The following is a 19760-nucleotide window of genomic DNA, read 5'->3' on the forward strand; positions in this document are numbered from 1 at the left end:
CCATTTTCCATTCACACACACCTTGAACCCAACACTACGAACACACTCAATGATAGCAAATCACACTTGCATTTTTCAAGAAAGATGAGTGTTTTTTACTTCAAAATTTTGTGCCTATACCTGAAAAAATTAGGTATTTTTAGCCAAAAGGTGGTGCTTCAGAAAAGAAGCAATAATTCTTAAAAATTGCATTGTTTCGAACCATCGGGTCCACCTGTGATCGAAAATAGGCCATATGCGGTGGCAGGTCAACTTTTGGCAAACACCAGAAAGCTAACAGCTACCTGCGTTGGCATTAGCGATTGTCCTTTTCATCTTTAAATAGTACCTCAAAGGGTCGCGTCTCATCGAGGTTTTACATGCATCTGCACATGTACGTGTCCGTCCGCAAATGAAGAATATTTCCATATGTGAATTTTTGGATTAAGCAATCATTAACTCTTATGTTTCAAATTAATTTTGTCTAAAAGATAGTCTCTTAGTCATTTTTCAAATTTGAAGCCCGAGATGACGAGCGACAATGACGATGATGCAAGACTTGTCTTCTTCTTATCTCACTATTCACATGAAGGAATGCTTCTATATTTAAGCATAAGAACATTTTCTTCTCCCACATTGGTGGGAGAACACTCTTTTCATAAAAGTGAATACACAATTCACTTTTCTTTTCTTTTTAATGTTCATATTTAAAACGTTCTTTGACTGATCGGTCGACGCCGGCAATGTCGTAGATGTGCCAGGAATAGGTAAGGTCCATTCTATCTCCCTCATTTCTTTCTCTCCCCAGTTATCTCTCTCCCTAGTTTGTTTGGCCCTCTCGTTACTGCTATCACCGGCGGAATTGGGGTTTCCGTCGGTTTGACTCCGACGATGGTGGAAGTGTTCAACATCGGTCAGAAGCAGTTTAAAATTGTTGGTACGACGTCAACCGGCGACCAGCTTTTGGCAACACCAAGAAAAAGCTCCGGCGATGCACCGGTGACTTCTTTCCGGCAACTCTACTTCGACAACCAATTTTGACATCAAAATTTCTGTACCAGCACGCGCAGGAGTACCCCGGTGACATCCGAACTTTATTATTTAGTTTCTCTTTACAATCTAGTTTCTTTGAATTTTTTCTTTTCAGTTTCTTGTGATTATAATTGTGCCTGGTTCGCTTATTAGTAAATATTATTGTGTTGTTCTAGTTGCTAAGCCTGATAGTGTATTTTTGTGCGTGCCTGCTGTTTTCCTACTATTGCTTTATTTGTTTGTTTGTTTATCTGTTTGTTGGTCGGTTTGGGGCTTTGTTTCCATTATTGAGTAGTGATTGTGGGGGTTATTGATGGAATAGGGTCATGTTCGAGGGGGTTGGAGGCTGTTTTAAGAGGGGGTAAAGAGGGAAGGGTAGGGGGTATGGGGTCTAGGTCGGGTGTTAGTGCTGGTTTAGTGAGGGGTGGAAGAGGCAGGCGAGCGACAAGAGAAGATAGATTGAGGGTAGGGTCTTGGAACATAGGGACCCTCCAGGGTAAGTCCGTAGAGCTGGTGACTATTCTTAAGAAGAGGAGGATTAATATTGTGTGTGTTCAGGAGACTAAGTGGGTAGGGTCTAAGGCTAGGGATGTGGATGGGTACAAGCTGTGGTTAGGGTGTTCATGGTTTGATTTTTAACCAAACCGAACCGCGATCAAAACCAAACCGATTAAGAAAACCGATATTTGGTTAGGTTTGGTTTTGAATTTTAAAAAATCAATGATAATTTGGTTTGGTTTGGTTTTACTCTAAAATAACCGATAAAATAACCAAACCGATATATATATATATATTATAATTATTTATGTATTATTCATAAATACAACATAAATATTTATTACATTGTATATTTTAATCATGATTTAACTTTTGTCGTAACACAATAAGTCATGTCTTCATCTAGTTGATAGTACCTTATGAGATTCTAAATGAATTTCGCACTTTGAATGACAAATGATACTAGTTATGAAAATAATATCTTGTTGTATATTGAAATTTCTAGCTGATATTCATTTGACTATAAACAATCATTAATTTTAACTTTCTTTTTGAACCTTTTTGAGCAAGAAGTTTATGTGTTCACCTTTTGCGGGGGTTATCATATCATTTTGTTAAATGTAGTTTTAAAATATTTTTTAGAAGTGTTCGTATGGTGTTGTTCATAGCTTTGTCAAAGTATAACACTCAGTTGACATCTAAGTTTCAATAGTTTCAAGGTTGTGATACAATACTCGGTTAACATCTCATATGTTAGATTGAATTTGTTTTTTAAAATTCTCAACTTTTATTATTAGCTAAAGTTATAAACTGAAAAAACCAAACCAAACCGAACTAAACCGACAAGAACCAAACCGACGGTTATTTTTTTTGTTTGGTTTGGTTTAGTTTTAGAAATTTAAAAATCGACTAAGTTGGTTTGGTTATAGTTTTGACCAATAATCAATCCAAATCAACCCATGAACACCCCTAGCTGTGGTACTCAGGGAGTGAGAGGCGTTAGAATGGAGTGGGCATCTTAGTGGATGAAGAGCTTAGATGGCAGGTGGTGGAGGTTAAGAGGGTCAGTGATAGGCTGATGACGATTAAGTTGGTCATTGGGGGGTTTTTGTTGCATGTGTGTAGTGTTTATGCGCTGTCGGTGGGCATGGAAGAGGAGGTAAAAATAAGATTTTGGGAGACTTTGGACGAAGTGGTGAGAAGCGTGCCTAGCTCGGAGAAGATTATCATAGCGGGGGACTTCAATGGGCACATTGGGATTTTACTGGAAGGTTATAACGATGTGCGTAGAGGTTTTGGTTTTGGTGATAGAAATGGTGAGGGGGCTGCTCTATTAGATTTTGCGAGGGACATTGGGCTGGTGGTAGTGAATTTGAGCTTTCTGATGTAGGAGGATCACCTGATTACCTTCTGAAGTGCGTTAACCAAGACTCAAATTGACTTTCTGCTGCTTAGGAAAGAGGATAGAGTTTTATATAAGGACTGTAAAGTCATTTCGAGTGAGCACCTTTCAACCCAGCACAGGCTTTTAGCGATGGACTTGATTATCAAGAAGAGTAGGGCCGGTGAGGGTCGACCTAGAATTTAGTGGGGTGGCTTGACACCAGTTAGTACGCAAGAGATAGGGAAGAAGGTGGCGGGATTGGGGGTGTGGGAGTGTAAGGGGACGTGGATGATGTGTGGGATAAGGCTGCCAGCTGCATCATCGAGACGTCTAGAGAGGTATTAAGGTTTTCGAGGGGTTGTACAGGTAGGCATAAGGGGTACTGGTGGTAGAATGAAGAAGTTAAGAAGAAAGTGAAGATTAAGAAGGGGGCATATGTTAAGTTGATTGAGAGTAAAGATGAATAGGAGAAGCGGGTGAATAGGAAATTTTACAAAGTAACAAGGAAGAAAGCTAAGTTAGCAGTTATGACTGCTAAGACAACAATGTTTGAGAGATTGTATGCGGGGTTAGAGGAGAAAAACGGGGAAAAAAGGCTGTATAGGCTGGCTAAGGCTAGGGAGAGGAAGAGTCATGACCTCGATCAAGTGAAGTGCATTAAAGGGGAGGATGGTTGAGTTTTGGTGGAGGATGTTCACAAAAAAAAGAGGTGGCATGAGTATTTTCTTAGACTTTTGAACGAGGAGGGGGACAGAGGCATTGACTTAGGGGAGCTGGAGCGCTCGAAGGTAGAGGTGTGCATCGGTCGGTTCGGTTCAGTTTTATGTGTTATTGATTTGGTTTATCGATTTTTGGTTTTCAAATATGTAAAACCAATAACCAACCAATAAGATATTTTCTTATCGGTTTTGGTTTATCGGTTTTGGTCCTTAACGATTCGGTTTTTGGTTTAACCAATAAGAAAATACTTATAAAATAGAAATAGTAATAACTAACATAAAAAAATGAAATCTTAGTTACCGCCAAAATCCTACGCAATGCATTTTAGTTTACAAGAATCTTCAAACTTGAACTAAATTTTAGTTAGAAAAAAAATTAAATCCTAATTGTTGGAAGCTATAAATGCTTTAAGTTTTTCAATACAATAATAGTCGAGCTTTATATTATGCCTTTGTTGCCCTTAATAGGTTAATACTTTGTGAATCACTGAATTGTAAATAAGTAGTGCATAATATATATATATACATACACACACACACACACACACACATATCTATCTATCTATCTATATATATATATATATATAGAGAGAGAGAGAGAGATTTATATATATAACATAAATAGGGATAAAACAATAATTTAGTGTTTCCTTATTAGGTTATCATTTTAACCGATAACCCAATAAGCTAAAACCAAAACCGAATCATTTTCCCAATAAATTTTTTTATAAAACCAATAAAAAATTATTAACCCAATAACCCAATAACATTTTTATCAGTTTGGTTTATCGGTCGGTTCAGTTTTTGCACACCCCTACTCGGAGGAGAGCCATGATTTTAGTTACTATAGATGTTTTAAGGTTGAGGAGGTCGGAGAGGCTATTTGTAGGATGCGGAGGGGTAGGGCGACGGGGCCTGACGAGATTTCGGTGGATTTTTAGAAGTATATTGGTGAAACAGGTTTAAGGTGGTTGACTGATTTGTTTAACGACATTTTCAAGAATGCAAGAATGCCTGAGGCTTGGAGATGGAGTACGATGATTCTGTTATATAAAAATAAGGGTGATATTCAGAGTTGCAACCACTATAAGGGTATTATGCTATTGAGTCACACTATGAAGATTTGGAAGAGGGTGGTTGAGCGGAGATTGAGGGGGGTCGTGTCCATTTTGGAGAATCATTTTGGTTTTATGCCTGGTCACTCGACGATAGAGGTAATCCACCTAGTGAAAAGATTGGTGGAGCAGTATAGGGAAAGAAAGTGAGATTTGCACATAATGTTCATCGACCTGGAGAAAACGTATGACGAAGTCCCTAGGGAGGTTTTTTGGAGATGCTTGGAGGTGAGAGGGGTTCTGGTGGAATACATCAGAGCTATTAAGAACATGTACGATGGAGGAAAGACTCGGGTAAGGACGGCGGGAGGAGACTCAGCGCAATTTTTGATTGAAATAGAGTTGCATCAGGGATCGACTCTTAGTCCGTTTCTGTTTCCGTTGGTGATGGACGTATTGACACGAATTATTCAAGGTGAGGTGCCTTGGTGTATGTTATTTGTGGATGATGTAGTGCTGATTGATGAGACGCGGGAGGGTGTGAATGAAAGACTGGAGGTTTGGAGGAAAATCCTTGAATCTAAGGGGTTCAGGTTGAGTTGGTCCAATATGGAGTATATGGAATGCAAGTTTAGTGGCTAGAGTTAGGAGGACGATGTGGTGGTGAGGTTGGATTCCCAGGATATTTGTAAGAGGGATAGTTTTAAGTATCTTGGGTCTATGATTCAGGGGAATGACGAGATAGATGAGGATGTCTCTAAACGTATTGGAGCAGGTTGGATGAAGTATAGGCTTTCTTCAGAAGTGTTGTGTGATAAGAAGGTGCCCCTTAAGTTTAAAGGTAAATTCTACAGAGTGGTAGCCCATCCGGCTATGCTGTATAGAGCAGAGTGTTGGCCAGTCAAGACTCCCATATTCAACAATTGAAGGTGGCGGAAATGAGAATGTTACGTTGGATATGAGGACTTACTAGAGGGAATAGAGTTAGGAATGGGACTATCAGGAAGAAGATGGGAGTGAATTTGGTGGAGGACAAGATGCGAGAAGGAATGCTGAAGTGATGAGGAAGGGTACGGATGCCCCAGTTCGTAGGTGTGAGAGGCTAGCTTTGGATGACTTTACAAGAAGTAGAGGTAGGCTGAAGAAATAATGAAAGGAGGTGATTAGACATGACATGGAACAACTACAGCTTACTGAGGACATGACCCTAGATAGGAAGGTGTGGAAGTCACAAATAAGGGTAGAAGGCTAGTGTGAGTGTCTGGGTTGTAGCATGGTGTTAGGAGAGCTCTTGTATAGTCGGGTTAGTAATCCTAGGACTGTGTCCATTAGTTGGATCCTCTAGTTAGGAAAGTTTGGGTGTGGTGGGTGTATTTGGTCTGTGAGTGTATGTTACTACAAGGTGGGTGTCCTATCTCTTATTTCTTATTTTGAATTGCTCATTTCTATTATTTTGTATTTCTCTGATATCTATTTTATTATTTCTTATTCCTTATTTCTATTATGTCATCCATCCTACTTCATGTTTCACTACGACCTTGTGTACTATTCTCTATTCTGAGTTGGAGGTCTATCTAAAACAACCTCTCTACTTCTTTGGAGGTAGCAGTATGGAATGCGTATATTTTACCCTCCCCATACCTCACTTTGTGGGAATACACTGGGTTTTTTGTTGTTGTTGTTGTTTCCTTCATTTTTCATTCACATTTCATCACTTAGAACTCAACATGATTTAGTAACAGAGGGAATCAATTTAAATTTTGTACAAATTTATAAATTTGCATTTAATTTTATAATTTTATTATGAGGAATCATTAGTTTTCATACAAGAGATTAAAAAATATAAAATCAATAAATGGGATATGTCATGATTAAGTTTGGTATTAAATTTATATTATGTTAGTTGGTGGTATAAATTTGTTACCTTCAACTGAACATACAATAAATCTAATATAAGATTATTTTATACCGCCTCCCACACAATATAAATTAATCCAGAAATTATAATTAAGAATTATAACTTCAAAATAAAAGAGTCAAATTTACCCCTCTACTCTTGAAAATTGACTACATATACCTTTATCATGTTTTAGGGTCAAATTTACTCCCGTTATCATACTCAGGGCCAAAGTGTAATACCCTGTGTTTTAAAGTCACAGTGAAACTTATGACTCATCTCCCCGAGTCATATAGACTCCTGATGAGTCATGAGATGGAGGTCGTAGCTAAGGCAGTGTGGGAAATTAGAGTTCTGTTCAGGTTACGACTCGATCCTAAGAGTCATTACTAGTTATTACAAGTCTTATAAGTGAAGTTGTAAGATTAGCAATACAGGTCCCCCAAGTCTCTATCCAAGTTACAAGAGAATGATACTAGTCGTATGAAGGTGTGACGAGTAGTAAGATACGACTCGTATGTTGACCAGAGCATGCCATCTTTGTCACTACCAAGTTTACGAGTCACTTGGCTAACTCGTAACCACATCTTACGAGTCGTAAGATGACTCGTGACAAATAATTTCTATATGTTCAATTGAGGGGTCTTTTCTCCTCCTAAAACTTCAAACCCACGACTTATAACCCAAAAGAAGTGTCACTTTCCTCTACCTATAGGCGAATAACAATACTCCTTCTCCTTTCATCTCCAAGAACAACAAGATTAAGGTTTCTCTTATCAAGTCATCTCTCAAGTCTCAAAGTTCAAGTTCTCTTCACAAGTTAAATAATTTCAAGTATGTGTGATTTTGAATTTCTTTCTTGTGCCTGAAAAACTTGATCTTTAAAGTTGAATTTACATGTTTTCGATTGGGGTTCATGCCCAAGTTCTCATCCTTTGAAGTATAACATTATTATGTGATGAAGGATTTAAGTTCATGAGAGTTTTCCTCTATTCATGTTTTGAATTGCAAGATGGCCATTATGACTTGAATTTCATTGGTTTGACTTGAAGTTTTTGAAGGTTTTCTATGCAAGTATTGCACATGATATTTTTGTTATAAGCTTTATGAAGGAAAGTATAAATTTCAAGGCTTAAACATAAGCACTGGGTTTGCAAGAAACGTAAGCTTTAAGTTTCAGTTTTATGTATTATAACATGATTTAAGTTCCATTTAATCTTTTGATATAAGATAAAATATGAAATCCACAAGTGTTCTTTTTGATATGATTTAAGTAAAGAGAAGCATAACTGGTTTTCAGTCTATAAACCCTGATGCTATTTTAAGGTGGAATTCTTGAGTATGAGCATATATGTATTTTGAGAGTAAAACATTTAGCACCGAGAAAAAAATGTGGATGGGCGTATCCTAAATTCATGGAAACTACGAGCCACCATAGGTTTAAGTCCCAATATGGGTTAAGTTCAGTGATCACTTAAGACAAGGTCCTATTTTGATGGCAAAGGTAGGACAGTTGTCCCCAACATGGGTAAGATATTGGACTCCATGATAACTTACATGGTTTATGTTGGTTAGAAGAATCTCCCACAAGAAAAGCTAAAAGCAAAGAGTTTAGAAACTAAGTGTATGGAATCACTAAGTTTATTCAATATGCTTTATTACTCATGTTTTATGATCATACAATTTTTGGTTTTACTCAGGTCCAACGTGAGTCCTCTACATTTAGTATGCATTGGTTTAAAAGTATATTTATATATTTGGTTTCTGTTTTACCTGTGCATTCACTCCCATATACTTAAAATATTCTAAAGTACTAACCCACATATATATGTCTATGTGCTACATTGTCTTATAATGCAGGTTCTGGTGCTCGTTTTTAGCAACAAGATTGATCACGGGCATCACTTCCTGCATCTCGACATTTGGTGAGTCCTCATAGTTTGAGAGCTCAGCTTATCAAATTCTTAATCGTTGATGAAAGTTATCTTAGTTACTTGATTTCAGATTTCATTCGGGTCAGCTGGGGTCTATACTAGTGGCTCTCTAGTTAGTAGCAGAGGCTTATCAGATTATGTACCTTTTTAGTTTAAAGAGTTTATTAGAGATTTCAAGTTTCAAGTTGAGAATCAGATTTAAAGTGTTTTCCTTTTGTATCTATATGTATATGTTACTTAACTTTCCATAAGAGGTTCAGACCATACTGATGTCAAGGGTTAGCTTGAGACTACTTGTAGTCTTAGGCACCGTGTGACGTCCAAGGGGTGTTCCCGGGTCGTTACACTAAGTAACCTCTCTACTTTGAAAAAATTACTAAACATATCCTCCGTCATACTTTGGGGTCAACTTTACACTCGATGTTATACTTTGGGGCCATATTTACTCTCATTGTTAAGAAACTTTTCACTTGTACCCTTTCTTTAACAGAAAAGCCTAAATCAACGTTAAATGACCTATTTTTTAAAGATAAAACACATGCTAATCTAATATTTTCGATTGACCCAAAAAAAATACACAAACAATATATCCCTTCCTAAATTCTATTGGTCGAATTTTCTTAACAAACAAATATACTTCGCTTTTAATGTGAAACACTGGTATATTGTTTACAAATGAAAAAAAAAGGAAAGTAAAATGGAATGGGATAATGAAGAAGCATGGAACTAGACAATATGTCTATTACGAACACTGCACCTGTTCAATTATGTTCAAGTTTCAAAATTTGATATGCAATTCTATGTGCATCTAGATTTTAGAATCAATGGATAAATATTCTGAACAAATGACATGATGAAAAATTTGTGTAGATCCTTTTTTTGATTTAATTTGTATTTTATTAATAATCAAAATTTAAAAACAAGAATGGGCTAACCCATTCAAAATACAACCTAAGTAGCAAAGAAAATAAATATGGACCGGATTTTAGAAACCCGGCCCAAAAATACATATATATAAGTAAGTAGGGTTTCCTAACTGAGCTAAGAAGCTCATTAGTACCCTCCGCCTCTTCTGCTCTTAGTGTAGAGTTTCCACGGATTTATTTTTCAATCTTCAGTTCCAACTTTTGCTTCTTTGGTTGGTGAATACCGTTCCCTTGTATAGTTATGGTGTATACATCTTCAGCTTCAAAAGTAAGTTTCCTTTTTCGTTTAATCATCTGAGTTTGATCTTTGTTGCTTAACTCTTTTTTTCTTTCAATAACCAGCTGAGATCTCCAGTACTAAGGTGTATGACAAGCTTTTTTGGAGCACGAAAAGGGTCTAGTCTGCTTAGGCCTGGTAATCATTGAAGGTAAGCTTACCAGATTGTTATTACTAACTTTAGTCTCTCTTCTGAAAACTAACCTTCCTGTTGAATTAGTTCTTGAAGGGAGGGAGATTAACGGATACTCGGACCCACTAGATCTTTGATGATGCCAAAAACCTAAGTTGCATGAATTGAAGAGCTGACCAATGACCCCTAATTTACTGAGAGCCCTTTTTTATGGTTGATGACCTAGGCTAAGTAGTTTTCTTTTTTGTTTGTTGCTCATCTTGTACAGAAGCAAGTGTATTAGCCTGTCTAGTCTGTTGTCTGATGCTTAGCTGCTAGCCTGAGATAAGATGACTGATCTTATCACTGTTCAAAATCTTTCTAGCTGTATTAGGCAGTTGCTGAAATGTTGTATATTCAAACTAATTGCACTCCATTGCTATGTTGGCTAGATAATCTGCTAGTTGGTTCCCCTCTTTGAATGTATGAAGTATTTTTACTTTCTTGCTTTCAATTAGTTTCCTTGTGTTCATTATTATATCCTCAATCTTCCATGGTATTTTCCACTCCTTGCATAGAAGCTTCTTTAGTATAAGTGAATCAGTCTGTATTATAACTTTGCTATGTCCTGAATTACTGCAATGTTTTACTGCACTTCAGAGAGCAATTACTTCTGCTTCTAAACTAGTGACCTTTTCAATAGCCTCACCTGTTGCATACACTAGATCATCTTTTTCATCTCTTAAGCAAAATGCCCATGAACTTCTCCATGGATTTCCTCTTGATACTCCATCTGTATTGTATTTAACCCAGCCTGACTTTGGAAATTCCCACATGACACTTATAACCTTGATTGTAGGTTTTAGTTGTCTGAATTGGTGCATAATAGCAGGCCAATCCCCTCTAAAATTCAAAGCTGGCTTTCTCACTTTAAGTAGCATCTTAAGATGTCTTGTAACATTGACGATCATCTTGTGAACTGAAACTCCTTTTCCTTCATACTTCAGTGAATTCCTCCTTTTCCATAATTCCCAAATTATCATGGCTGGAATTGCTCTGAAATAAGCTTTCTCTCTTGGATTTACATCAATATTCCACCATTAATATATAACATTTCTCAGACTCAGTCCCTGAATGCTAATACCTGCAAAAGAAGAGAAGTAGGACACAGTCCTATTAGCAAAATCTGATCTCAATAGTACATGAGTCACAGTCTCTTGTGTTGGATTTCGACAACACCAACGCATAGAAGGACCTTCCACTCCCCATCTTTGAAAAGTAGCATCAACAGAAATCTTCCCCTTCCACATTATCCACATGAAAAAGCTAAACTTGAAAGGTAAATTTTTTATCCACACTTTCTTGTATAACTTATTAGAGTTTTCCCTCTGTCGAATATAGTGCCATGTAGATTTGACACTAAAATTTCCTTTTGTATCTAAGATCCAAAATGCCTTATCCTGCATTAAATCATTCTGTGTACTATTTACATTGTGAAGTATATAGTCCACCATGTCCTCTGATAGAATCTCTTGAAGCTTGATGTCATTCCATTGACTTCCCTTAATCAAATCACTAACTTTTTGAATACTATCATCCCATTCTCTGCTATCCTCTACAATGGAGAATAAATATCCTAACCCTGTCCAATTGTCAAACCACACATGGGAACTCCCTCCCTTTATTTTCCACAAAATCAAGTGATCAACCATGTCCCTTGCAATCAACATCTTTTTCCAAACTTGTGAACTACATCCTGATTTCCACATGGCTTCTTTAGGATGTACTTTACTACAATATTTATTCATCATATATTCTCTCTATATAGATATCTTTGTTCTAAAGTTCCACTAGAGTTTACAGAATAATGTTGTTGATATATCATGAAGACTCCTAAAGCCAAGGCCTCTTTCCAGTTTTGGTAAACACATTTTGGACCATGCAACCCAATGTCCGCCTTTTCCTTCTGCACTACTACTCCAAAAAAATTTAGCAAAACACTTCTAAATAACATTAATCACATTCTTTGGAGGATTCATAACTGACAAGCAACGGATTGGAACACTTTGTAGCACATGTTTGATTAATACAGCCCTTCCACCAAAAGATAATAATTTTCCTTTCCATATCTATAACTTAGTACTAATTCTATTTGTAATCTGCTGATAATAAAGCTTCTTCTTTCTCTTATAAAAAATTGGACAATCAAGATAGTTTAATGGAAACTCCTTCCTTAGTATGCCTGTAATCTCTTCTGCCAAGACAACTGCTCCATTGGATGTTTTTTCATGCAAATACAAAGCACTCTTATCCTTGTTAATTCTTTGACCTGATACCTTCTCATATTCCTCCAAAGTATTTGTCACTAGCTTCAATGTCCCTAATTCTGCTTTGCACATAATGATCATATCATCTACAAAAGCAAGATGATTTAACTTAGGGCTTCCTCTAGGCATTCCAAATAACTTAAAATTCTTTTGTTTTAATAATTCCTTCAGGCTTCTTGACAATACCTCTGCTGCTATAATAAATAAAGTAGGAGATAAAGGATCCCCTTGCTTTAATCCCCTAGAAGATTTAAAGAAACCTTTGGGCTGTCCATTAATTAACAGTGAATACCAATTATTTGCCAATAGTTTGAACACCATATCAATCAACTATTCACAAAACCTATCCTCCTGAGTACCTTTGTCAAAAAAGCCATTCCACTCTATCATAAGCCTTTATCATGTCGAGTTTCATAATCATATTTGGTGGTGTCCCTCTTTTCCTGATCTCAGCAACTATTTCTTGCACAACTAAAATATTTTCAGCTATGCTTCTTCCATGAACAAATCTAGCTCGCTCCTCTGATACTATTTCAGGCAAAATACACTTAAGTCTTTCATGAATAATTCTTGAAAAGATTTTATTCACAAAATTACTAAGTGATATAGGTCTTAAATCAGAAAAGGTGGTAACATTCAACTTCTTTGGCAGCAGCACTACATTAGTATGTGCAATGAACCTTGGAAATTCATACCCATTAAAAAGGCTATCACTATTCTATGAAGATCATCTACTATTATTTCCCATGCATCCTGATAAAAAGCACCATTCATACCATCAAAACCTCCAGCACTATCTCTATTTAACCCCATCACAACAAATTTAACTTTCTCTTTTGTTGGAACCTTTATAATATCATTATTCAGCTCTTCTGTAACAACAGTAGGTAAAGAATCCAACATGTCAAAATTATGGCAATCTTACTGTTTATGAAACTGATTCTACTAAGACATTACTGCAGCTTCAACAATTTCTTCCTTGTTATCTAGCCATTTCCCTTTCTCATTCTGTATTCTGCTGATGTTTAATCTTGATCTTCTACCCTTCATAATAGCATGAAAGAATTTAGTATTCTTCTCGCCCTCTTTGAACTACTGAAAACCAGCTTTTTGCTTCCAGTATTCTTCTTCTCTTTTCAATTGCATTATTAATTCTGCCTGAATCTTGAATAAAGAAACTCTATTCTCTCCAGATGGATTATCTTCAAACTGTTTCTCCTTAATCTTGATAACTTCCTCCAGAGTAGCTATCTCTTGGAAAATATTCCCAAAAGATTTCTTACTCCATATAGTCAATGCAGCTTTGGTTCTCTTAAGTTTCTGATGAAAGACCATAATGGATTGCCATAAGCTACCTCTTTCCAATTCTGCTGAATAACTTCCTTGCAAGATTTCTCCTTAAGCCAAAAATTTAGAAACTTAAATGGTTTGATTATCTGCTCCTGAACAGTATTGCAATAAAGTAGCATGGGAGCAGGATCAGACCCACTTCTAGGTAAGTTTTCTACATTCAATATTGGAAAGAGATCTTGAATTTTATTATTCACGAATACTCTATCCAATCTTTTAAAAATGCATTCATATTCAACTCTTCCATTTCACCATGTGAACTTGCTCCCTTAAATTGAACTTCTTATAAATTACAGTTACTTATGCAGTGGTTAAAGTCTTCTATTTCCTCAAAAGTAACTGGTAAGCCACCAAGTTTCTCATCAGCATGTCTAATCACATTAAAATCACCTCCTATAATCCATGGCTCATTGATATTATCACTCGTATTTTCCAAAAAATTCCACAATACAGTTCTTTCTAATTGATTGCATTTTACATAGACTAAAGTGACAAATATTACCACTCGTGCCTGCTGATTTTGTAACATTAGTGTAAGTTACTACTCCTCATCACTAATTATGTTCACCTCCATGTTTGACTCAAAGAAAGCCCATATCTTTCCTGACACGTTCACTGCTGCATGTTCCATTCCCAGTCTTCTTTTAAACTCCTCAATACTCTTTCCCTCTTGAAAAGGTTCCATTAGACCAATGAAATCAAAGTGAAACCTTTTATGCATTGTTATTAATCTAGTAAAAGCTTTTTGAGTGTTAACAGCCCTTATGTTCCCGATTAAGGCATTCATTTAGAAACTGAATCTGTTGTTTGACTCCTTGTCTGCATAGTACTGTTACTAGATTCCTTGTTTTTCTTATTCTTTATGCTATGCTTCTTTCTCAGTGACTTAGCCCGATTTGGAGATAAGTCCCCTGCCTGTATTACATCTTCCACATTATCAACTAAATCCTCCTTATCCAAATCATCTATGTTGGTATTGACTGATTTCATTATGTTGCTGACTTCTATGGAGATAGGCATAATATTCTCTAGAATAAGCTCTTGAGAGTTATGTTGCTGCACAATCGCCATTTCTCTTGATTCAACTGGCCCCCCTCCTAATTCATCTTTCTTAGATTCAGACTCATCACCTAGTGTTTGCATCTCGATCTAATCCATCCTTTTGTTGTTTATTTGTTATTGTTGCTGATCCTGTTGACCTGCTACTTTCTCATTTATTGTTGCATCATCCACTTTCCCAAAAGTTTTATTGACCCAATTTTTGGTGTTTTCCTTCTCCTTTGCAGAATCCATTTTCTTTACATTGGTATCCTCTACTTATTCCTGCACTTTGTCTTGCTGCTTCAATGCATCAAAAGCATTTGATGTTTGTATAGCCTCTTCTGATTCTTTCAGTTCTCCTAAAATGTGACCAAATTTTTTTTTTCTTTAGTTTCTATGGATTGGTTTCCCTCTCAGGATCTGCACTCATTCCATCATTCTGCTTTTGTTGCTCACCCTCTCTATTGCTCTGTTGATTACCATTTTCTGCTTGCTTCTTATAGAATAGTTCTGGATGAATATCCCAACAAGTTTCTTTATCATGTCCTTGTAAACCACATTCTTTACAGTACTTTGGTTTATGATCATACTGTATTTTAATCCACTTTGACTTTATGCTCCCTGTAATATCATTTTCTTCATTAATCTTGATTTTGTGTGGCAGTTTAGCAACTAAGTCAACCTCAATCTTGACCCTTGCATAACTTGGCCTTGTATTATTCCTTGTAGCCATATCCACCATAAGAGGTTTGCCCACAGTTAAAGCAATGGAAAATATAGCTTCCTTGGCAAAGAAGTAAGGGGGTAGATCCGAAAAAGAGATCCATGCTACACCAATGGTTATTTCTACATCCAGTTCAAACCATGGATCCCATTTAAGGGTTCTCATTTGCTAATACCAATCTTTTGATTTGATATAATAGGCCGAAGTAGATAGTAATTGCACATAATCTTCTAATTGATTCAAACAAATCAATATATGCCTTGTATCTAAAACACTAATTGTACACACACCCTTGATTGCACATTGTTTAGGTATCAGTTTTCTAAGATCATTAATATCAGGTCTTCCATAAGATAACTTACCAATGATTGCATGTTGTAAGTTTTCCTGAATTATTAAACTTTTCACTTCAGAAACCTTCCATGTTATGGATGGTTCTCCATGCTGCATTATAATTGACTTTGGTGACACTTTTGCATATTCCTGACCTGAAGGCTTTGGTTTAAGAACTTCTGCATATTTCAAAGGTTGTATTTTATCTACTGCTAGTTGAGATGTGTTCTCCGGTGGGATTAACCCACCGAAAAAGGAAGCCATTCGATCGAAAAGTGGATCTGCGTAATCTATTGTGCATGCGCCATTTCTAGGGTTTTATAACTGGCAGGTTGATGTCTCAACCTACGCTAGCCATAGTAGGGAACTAGGTAATTTGTGTTGATCCAAATTGTATATAAAGATATAAGAATGAAGAGATGTCGTCATTGACTCATGGGGAGACCTCTTAACTCAATCATCCAAAGAAATATCCAATGAATCTAATCTGTTGCATTTGACAGTTAAATGTCATTTTTCATGAGCTTTACACTGATGCAAAATTCATGAATTAAGGGAGGGGTATATTTGTTTGTGTTTGCACTGATGTTGATCTATTTTTCATGAGTTATGAACTGATAAATATCCAGTGGCTTAATCTTGTTGAAAAAACTTGACCAACAGAGCTGAGGGGTGTATATTTGTTTGTCTTTTTTGTGGCTCGAGTCGGATCGGACTGGTTAAATTATGATGTATTTTATTTTTTTAAAATGAGACATTTAACGGTGATTTGGACTTTTTTATTAAGGAAAGGGTGCATATGAAAAATTTTTAACAATGAAGGTAAATTTGACCGCAAAGAATGAAATTAAGGGTAAATTTGGCCCAAAATATGACGATGCATATATTTAGCCAATTTTCTAAAAAAAAAATAAAAAAATTTAATTCCTAAATATGATAATAATGATCAATATAATTCTAAAACATAACAAAGAATATATTTAGCTAACTTTTTAAAATAAAAAAGTAAATTTAACCCTTTTTCCTTTAATTTATGTAGCAAACGACCCATTAATTTATGTAGCAAACGACCCAATGTACCTAGGTGTTGAAAAAGAATGGTATGAATTGGCTTCTCACGAGCTTTTGTCAGTGGTGTTTTTAATGGGCCACTTTCAATGTCCTTTTCCTTCCAATGGTACTTATATTGAGAAATTTCCATCAATTCTCTCTTTTCAATATAGTTATTTCGTAAATAATTATTTTTCTATTCTTCTTGTAATCTATGAAAATTTTAAATCAAAGTTTAAAGATATTTGAATAAATAACTTTGTAAGTCATTATAAACTTTAAATGATATTCTAATTTTTTATTTATAAGATTGAGAAATATGCAAGCAAATATTAAGTCTGAACCTAAAGTTTCTTGAAAGTGTGAGTTTCTAATAGCTATATTTATACAACTTTTAATATGTGAATAACTTTTAGATTAAGTAAAAATAATATTTACACAAAATCAACCACTTATTTATTTACTAGTCAAGTGTACGTGTTTCGCACGTGTGAATGACAATAATAATAAGTGTATATAAAAGAATAAATTTATATTCTTTATATTGAACAATATCCTTGATCCACCTTCAAAAATCCTACTATATGAATCAGATTCATTTAAAGTCACTTAAGGTTAATTTCTTGATAAAGAAAAACTTATCCTTCAAAAGATCTCCAGTTCTTTCTTTCCATACCACCCACGTCAAGGCATGTAAAATCACATTCTATGTCATGTGTTTTCTCATCCAAGACTAATAATTATAAATTATAAAACAAATATATGAACAATTTTTTTTTAAAAAAAAAGATACGTTGAAATATTAGTTATATAATATTATACTTTGAAAGAAAAAAAAAAATATGTTTTAGAGTTTTGATGACGACACTAAAACATAAATCGAGCGATGCAAATTATTCCTAGCATTCATATCTAAGAACCTGACGAAAGATTGAAATCGATTATAAATTTGAGTTGCTAACTCATGAAATCTCTAATCCCCATTCTGTTTTATCTTTTAGCCAACTAATGACTTTGTTTGATACTTGTGTTGACACTATAATTTATTTGTTATCATGACAAATTATAATTTTTACTTAATTTTCTTTTAGTAGTTTCTTTTATGTAAGAATAATTCTGACTAAAGAGTATTAACTTGAATTATGCTTTAATAAGAAATAAAACTAACATGAATAAGAAATAAAATTTAAAACAAAAAAAATATACCTTAAATTCACTCGTAATTGGCATTACGTCTCGTTCGCATGCTTCACATAAATCTTTCTTCGTCTGAAAAAATATATTAAAAATCAATCAATAATGATTTATTTATGGAGACAAATACAAATAATTTAAAATTATGAAAAAAAAAACATCTTAAATGTCAAAGAATCTTCAATTTTGTTAAACCTAATTTAAATTTAAACAAATAATAGAAGAATATGAACTTATTTTGAAAGTAATTATTTCTTTTTTGAAAAAAAAAAAAAAGACAGCAAACAAAAGCTTAAGGCCCCAGAAAAAGCTCACATTGCATAAAAAATGGGCATATATATCAAGTGTATATATTTAATTAAAATAAAATGTGATTCTTCACATATATTTCAAATCCACTTACCTTCGTCCACATTATATATTTTTTCTTCATTTACACCTTATAATTAGACTGTAAGAGGAGAACTATCCACATGTCCCACGTAGAGTAGACAATTAAAAATTTTGAAGGGGAGCAAAATATGTAGGAGCTTGCTTTTATAAGGCATCAACATGACATTCTGACTTAGACTTGGGTTCTATATTTTGGCTTAAACTTTACAACTAAGTCATCTTAATTACGGTTGTCAAATTTTAGGATTCATATAAATATATATGTAATTTAGGATTCTAATTTCTTTCTATATATTTATTTGATCAGGGTTCTTCCCATATATTTTAAAAGCTCTTAATTTAATAATGCAATAATCTATATCTATAATCTATAATATATTAAAAGTGTGAAGACCTTTAAAAAAGTGATTCAAACTTTTTGCAAAATCTAGAAGAATGAGACACATACCACCTAATTATGATAAAATTAGATTTAGATATCCACCAAGATATTATAAATATGGTTTAAATGAATAAAGTACAAAAATACAAAGAACTAAAATAAATTATTTCTGAAAAACGTAAAGAATTAAAAATAAGAATAGAAAGACTACATTATAATATATTTGCCGGAGTTAGTGAAAACTCAATAAATACACAAAAAGATGAAATATCAAAATTAGAATCACAAATAGATAGTTTAGAATATATATATCAACATGAACTATTCACAATAAAATGAACAGGTAATTTGTGGGGGGTATGAACAAGGGGTCTTAAGTCTAAGTGAAAAGAAAATCGAAATCATGAAAGGCTTGTCTTGCAATGCCTCTTCTCATAATTAATCCAATCTAAATTCAAACATATATACCATTGCTGTATTTTTTAAATAACTGTGCTCTGATACCATTAGTAGGGGGGGTGCGGATAACTAACTTGTGAAATAGATCTATTATATGTATAATGAAACTATTTTTCTTTGTGCGTGGATATTTCTTAAATTTAGTTTCAATATCTTTTAATGATTTATTCTTTTCGTAAGATGTATTTATTAATTTGTGTAGTTTATTATCCTATTGAAATTTTAGCAATTTCTGTGTAGTATTTTATTCTGACTTTGTTATATTCAATCCGTAGGTTTATGTTCTTTATCTGATTAACTAGTATTTGTTGTTCATGTATAGGTAATTTTCCATCTGTATTAAATAATTTTTCGTATGTATTAAATAAATCATTATCTGCATCTAAGGTTAATTTCATTTTAAGTGATTTTTCTTCTAGTTGTCTTTTTTCTATTTTAAGTTGGTTTCTGTAATTAACTTCTTCATATATCCAATTTTGCCTTTCTCTAATTTTTTTTGTATATTCTAACATTTATTTATTCTGAATAATATCCATCTGAATCTAAGTAATATTGATATTCATAATATATGTGTAAGTTTTCTATACTGTTTAATAATTCTTCCTCTTCAAAATCTTGTAATTTTTCCCATATTATTTTCTTTATGTCTATAATTTCTATATCTCTAAGTATATATAAGATTAGGACTTTAAGA

The 19760-nt window shown here is 34.4% G+C and overlaps 1 protein-coding gene across 1 annotated transcript; it reads right to left on the reverse strand.

Annotated features, from left to right (window-relative positions):
* Positions 1 to 11942: 11942 nt before the first annotated feature.
* LOC124887179 lies at positions 11943 to 13043 on the reverse strand. The gene is made up of 3 exons (XM_047396365.1): positions 12821 to 13043; positions 12523 to 12668; positions 11943 to 12407 (listed from the first exon to the last, which is right to left on the reverse strand). The coding sequence occupies exons 1-3, from the start codon at positions 13041 to 13043 to the stop codon at positions 11943 to 11945; spliced, it is 834 nt and encodes a 277-aa protein (XP_047252321.1).
* Positions 13044 to 19760: the final 6717 nt, after the last annotated feature.

The sequence above is a fragment of the Capsicum annuum genome, chromosome 9 (genome assembly GCF_002878395.1).
Source record: "Capsicum annuum cultivar UCD-10X-F1 chromosome 9, UCD10Xv1.1, whole genome shotgun sequence".
Taxonomy (NCBI): Eukaryota; Viridiplantae; Streptophyta; class Magnoliopsida; order Solanales; family Solanaceae; genus Capsicum; species Capsicum annuum.

What these genes read in the sequence shown, in the direction of transcription:
- LOC124887179 (XM_047396365.1), bottom strand. Translation starts at nt 13,043, where the DNA reads ATGTTGGATTCTTTACCTACTGTTGTTACAGAAGAGCTGAATAATGAT. An exon ending in AATGGGTATGAATTTCCAAG is followed by an intron (nt 12,669 to 12,820) that starts GTTCATTGCACA and finishes TGCCTGAAATAG; the next exon opens with TATCAGAGGAGCGAGCTAGA. An exon ending in TGATAAAGGCTTATGATAGA is followed by an intron (nt 12,408 to 12,522) that starts GTGGAATGGCTT and finishes ATTAATGGACAG; the next exon opens with CCCAAAGGTTTCTTTAAATC.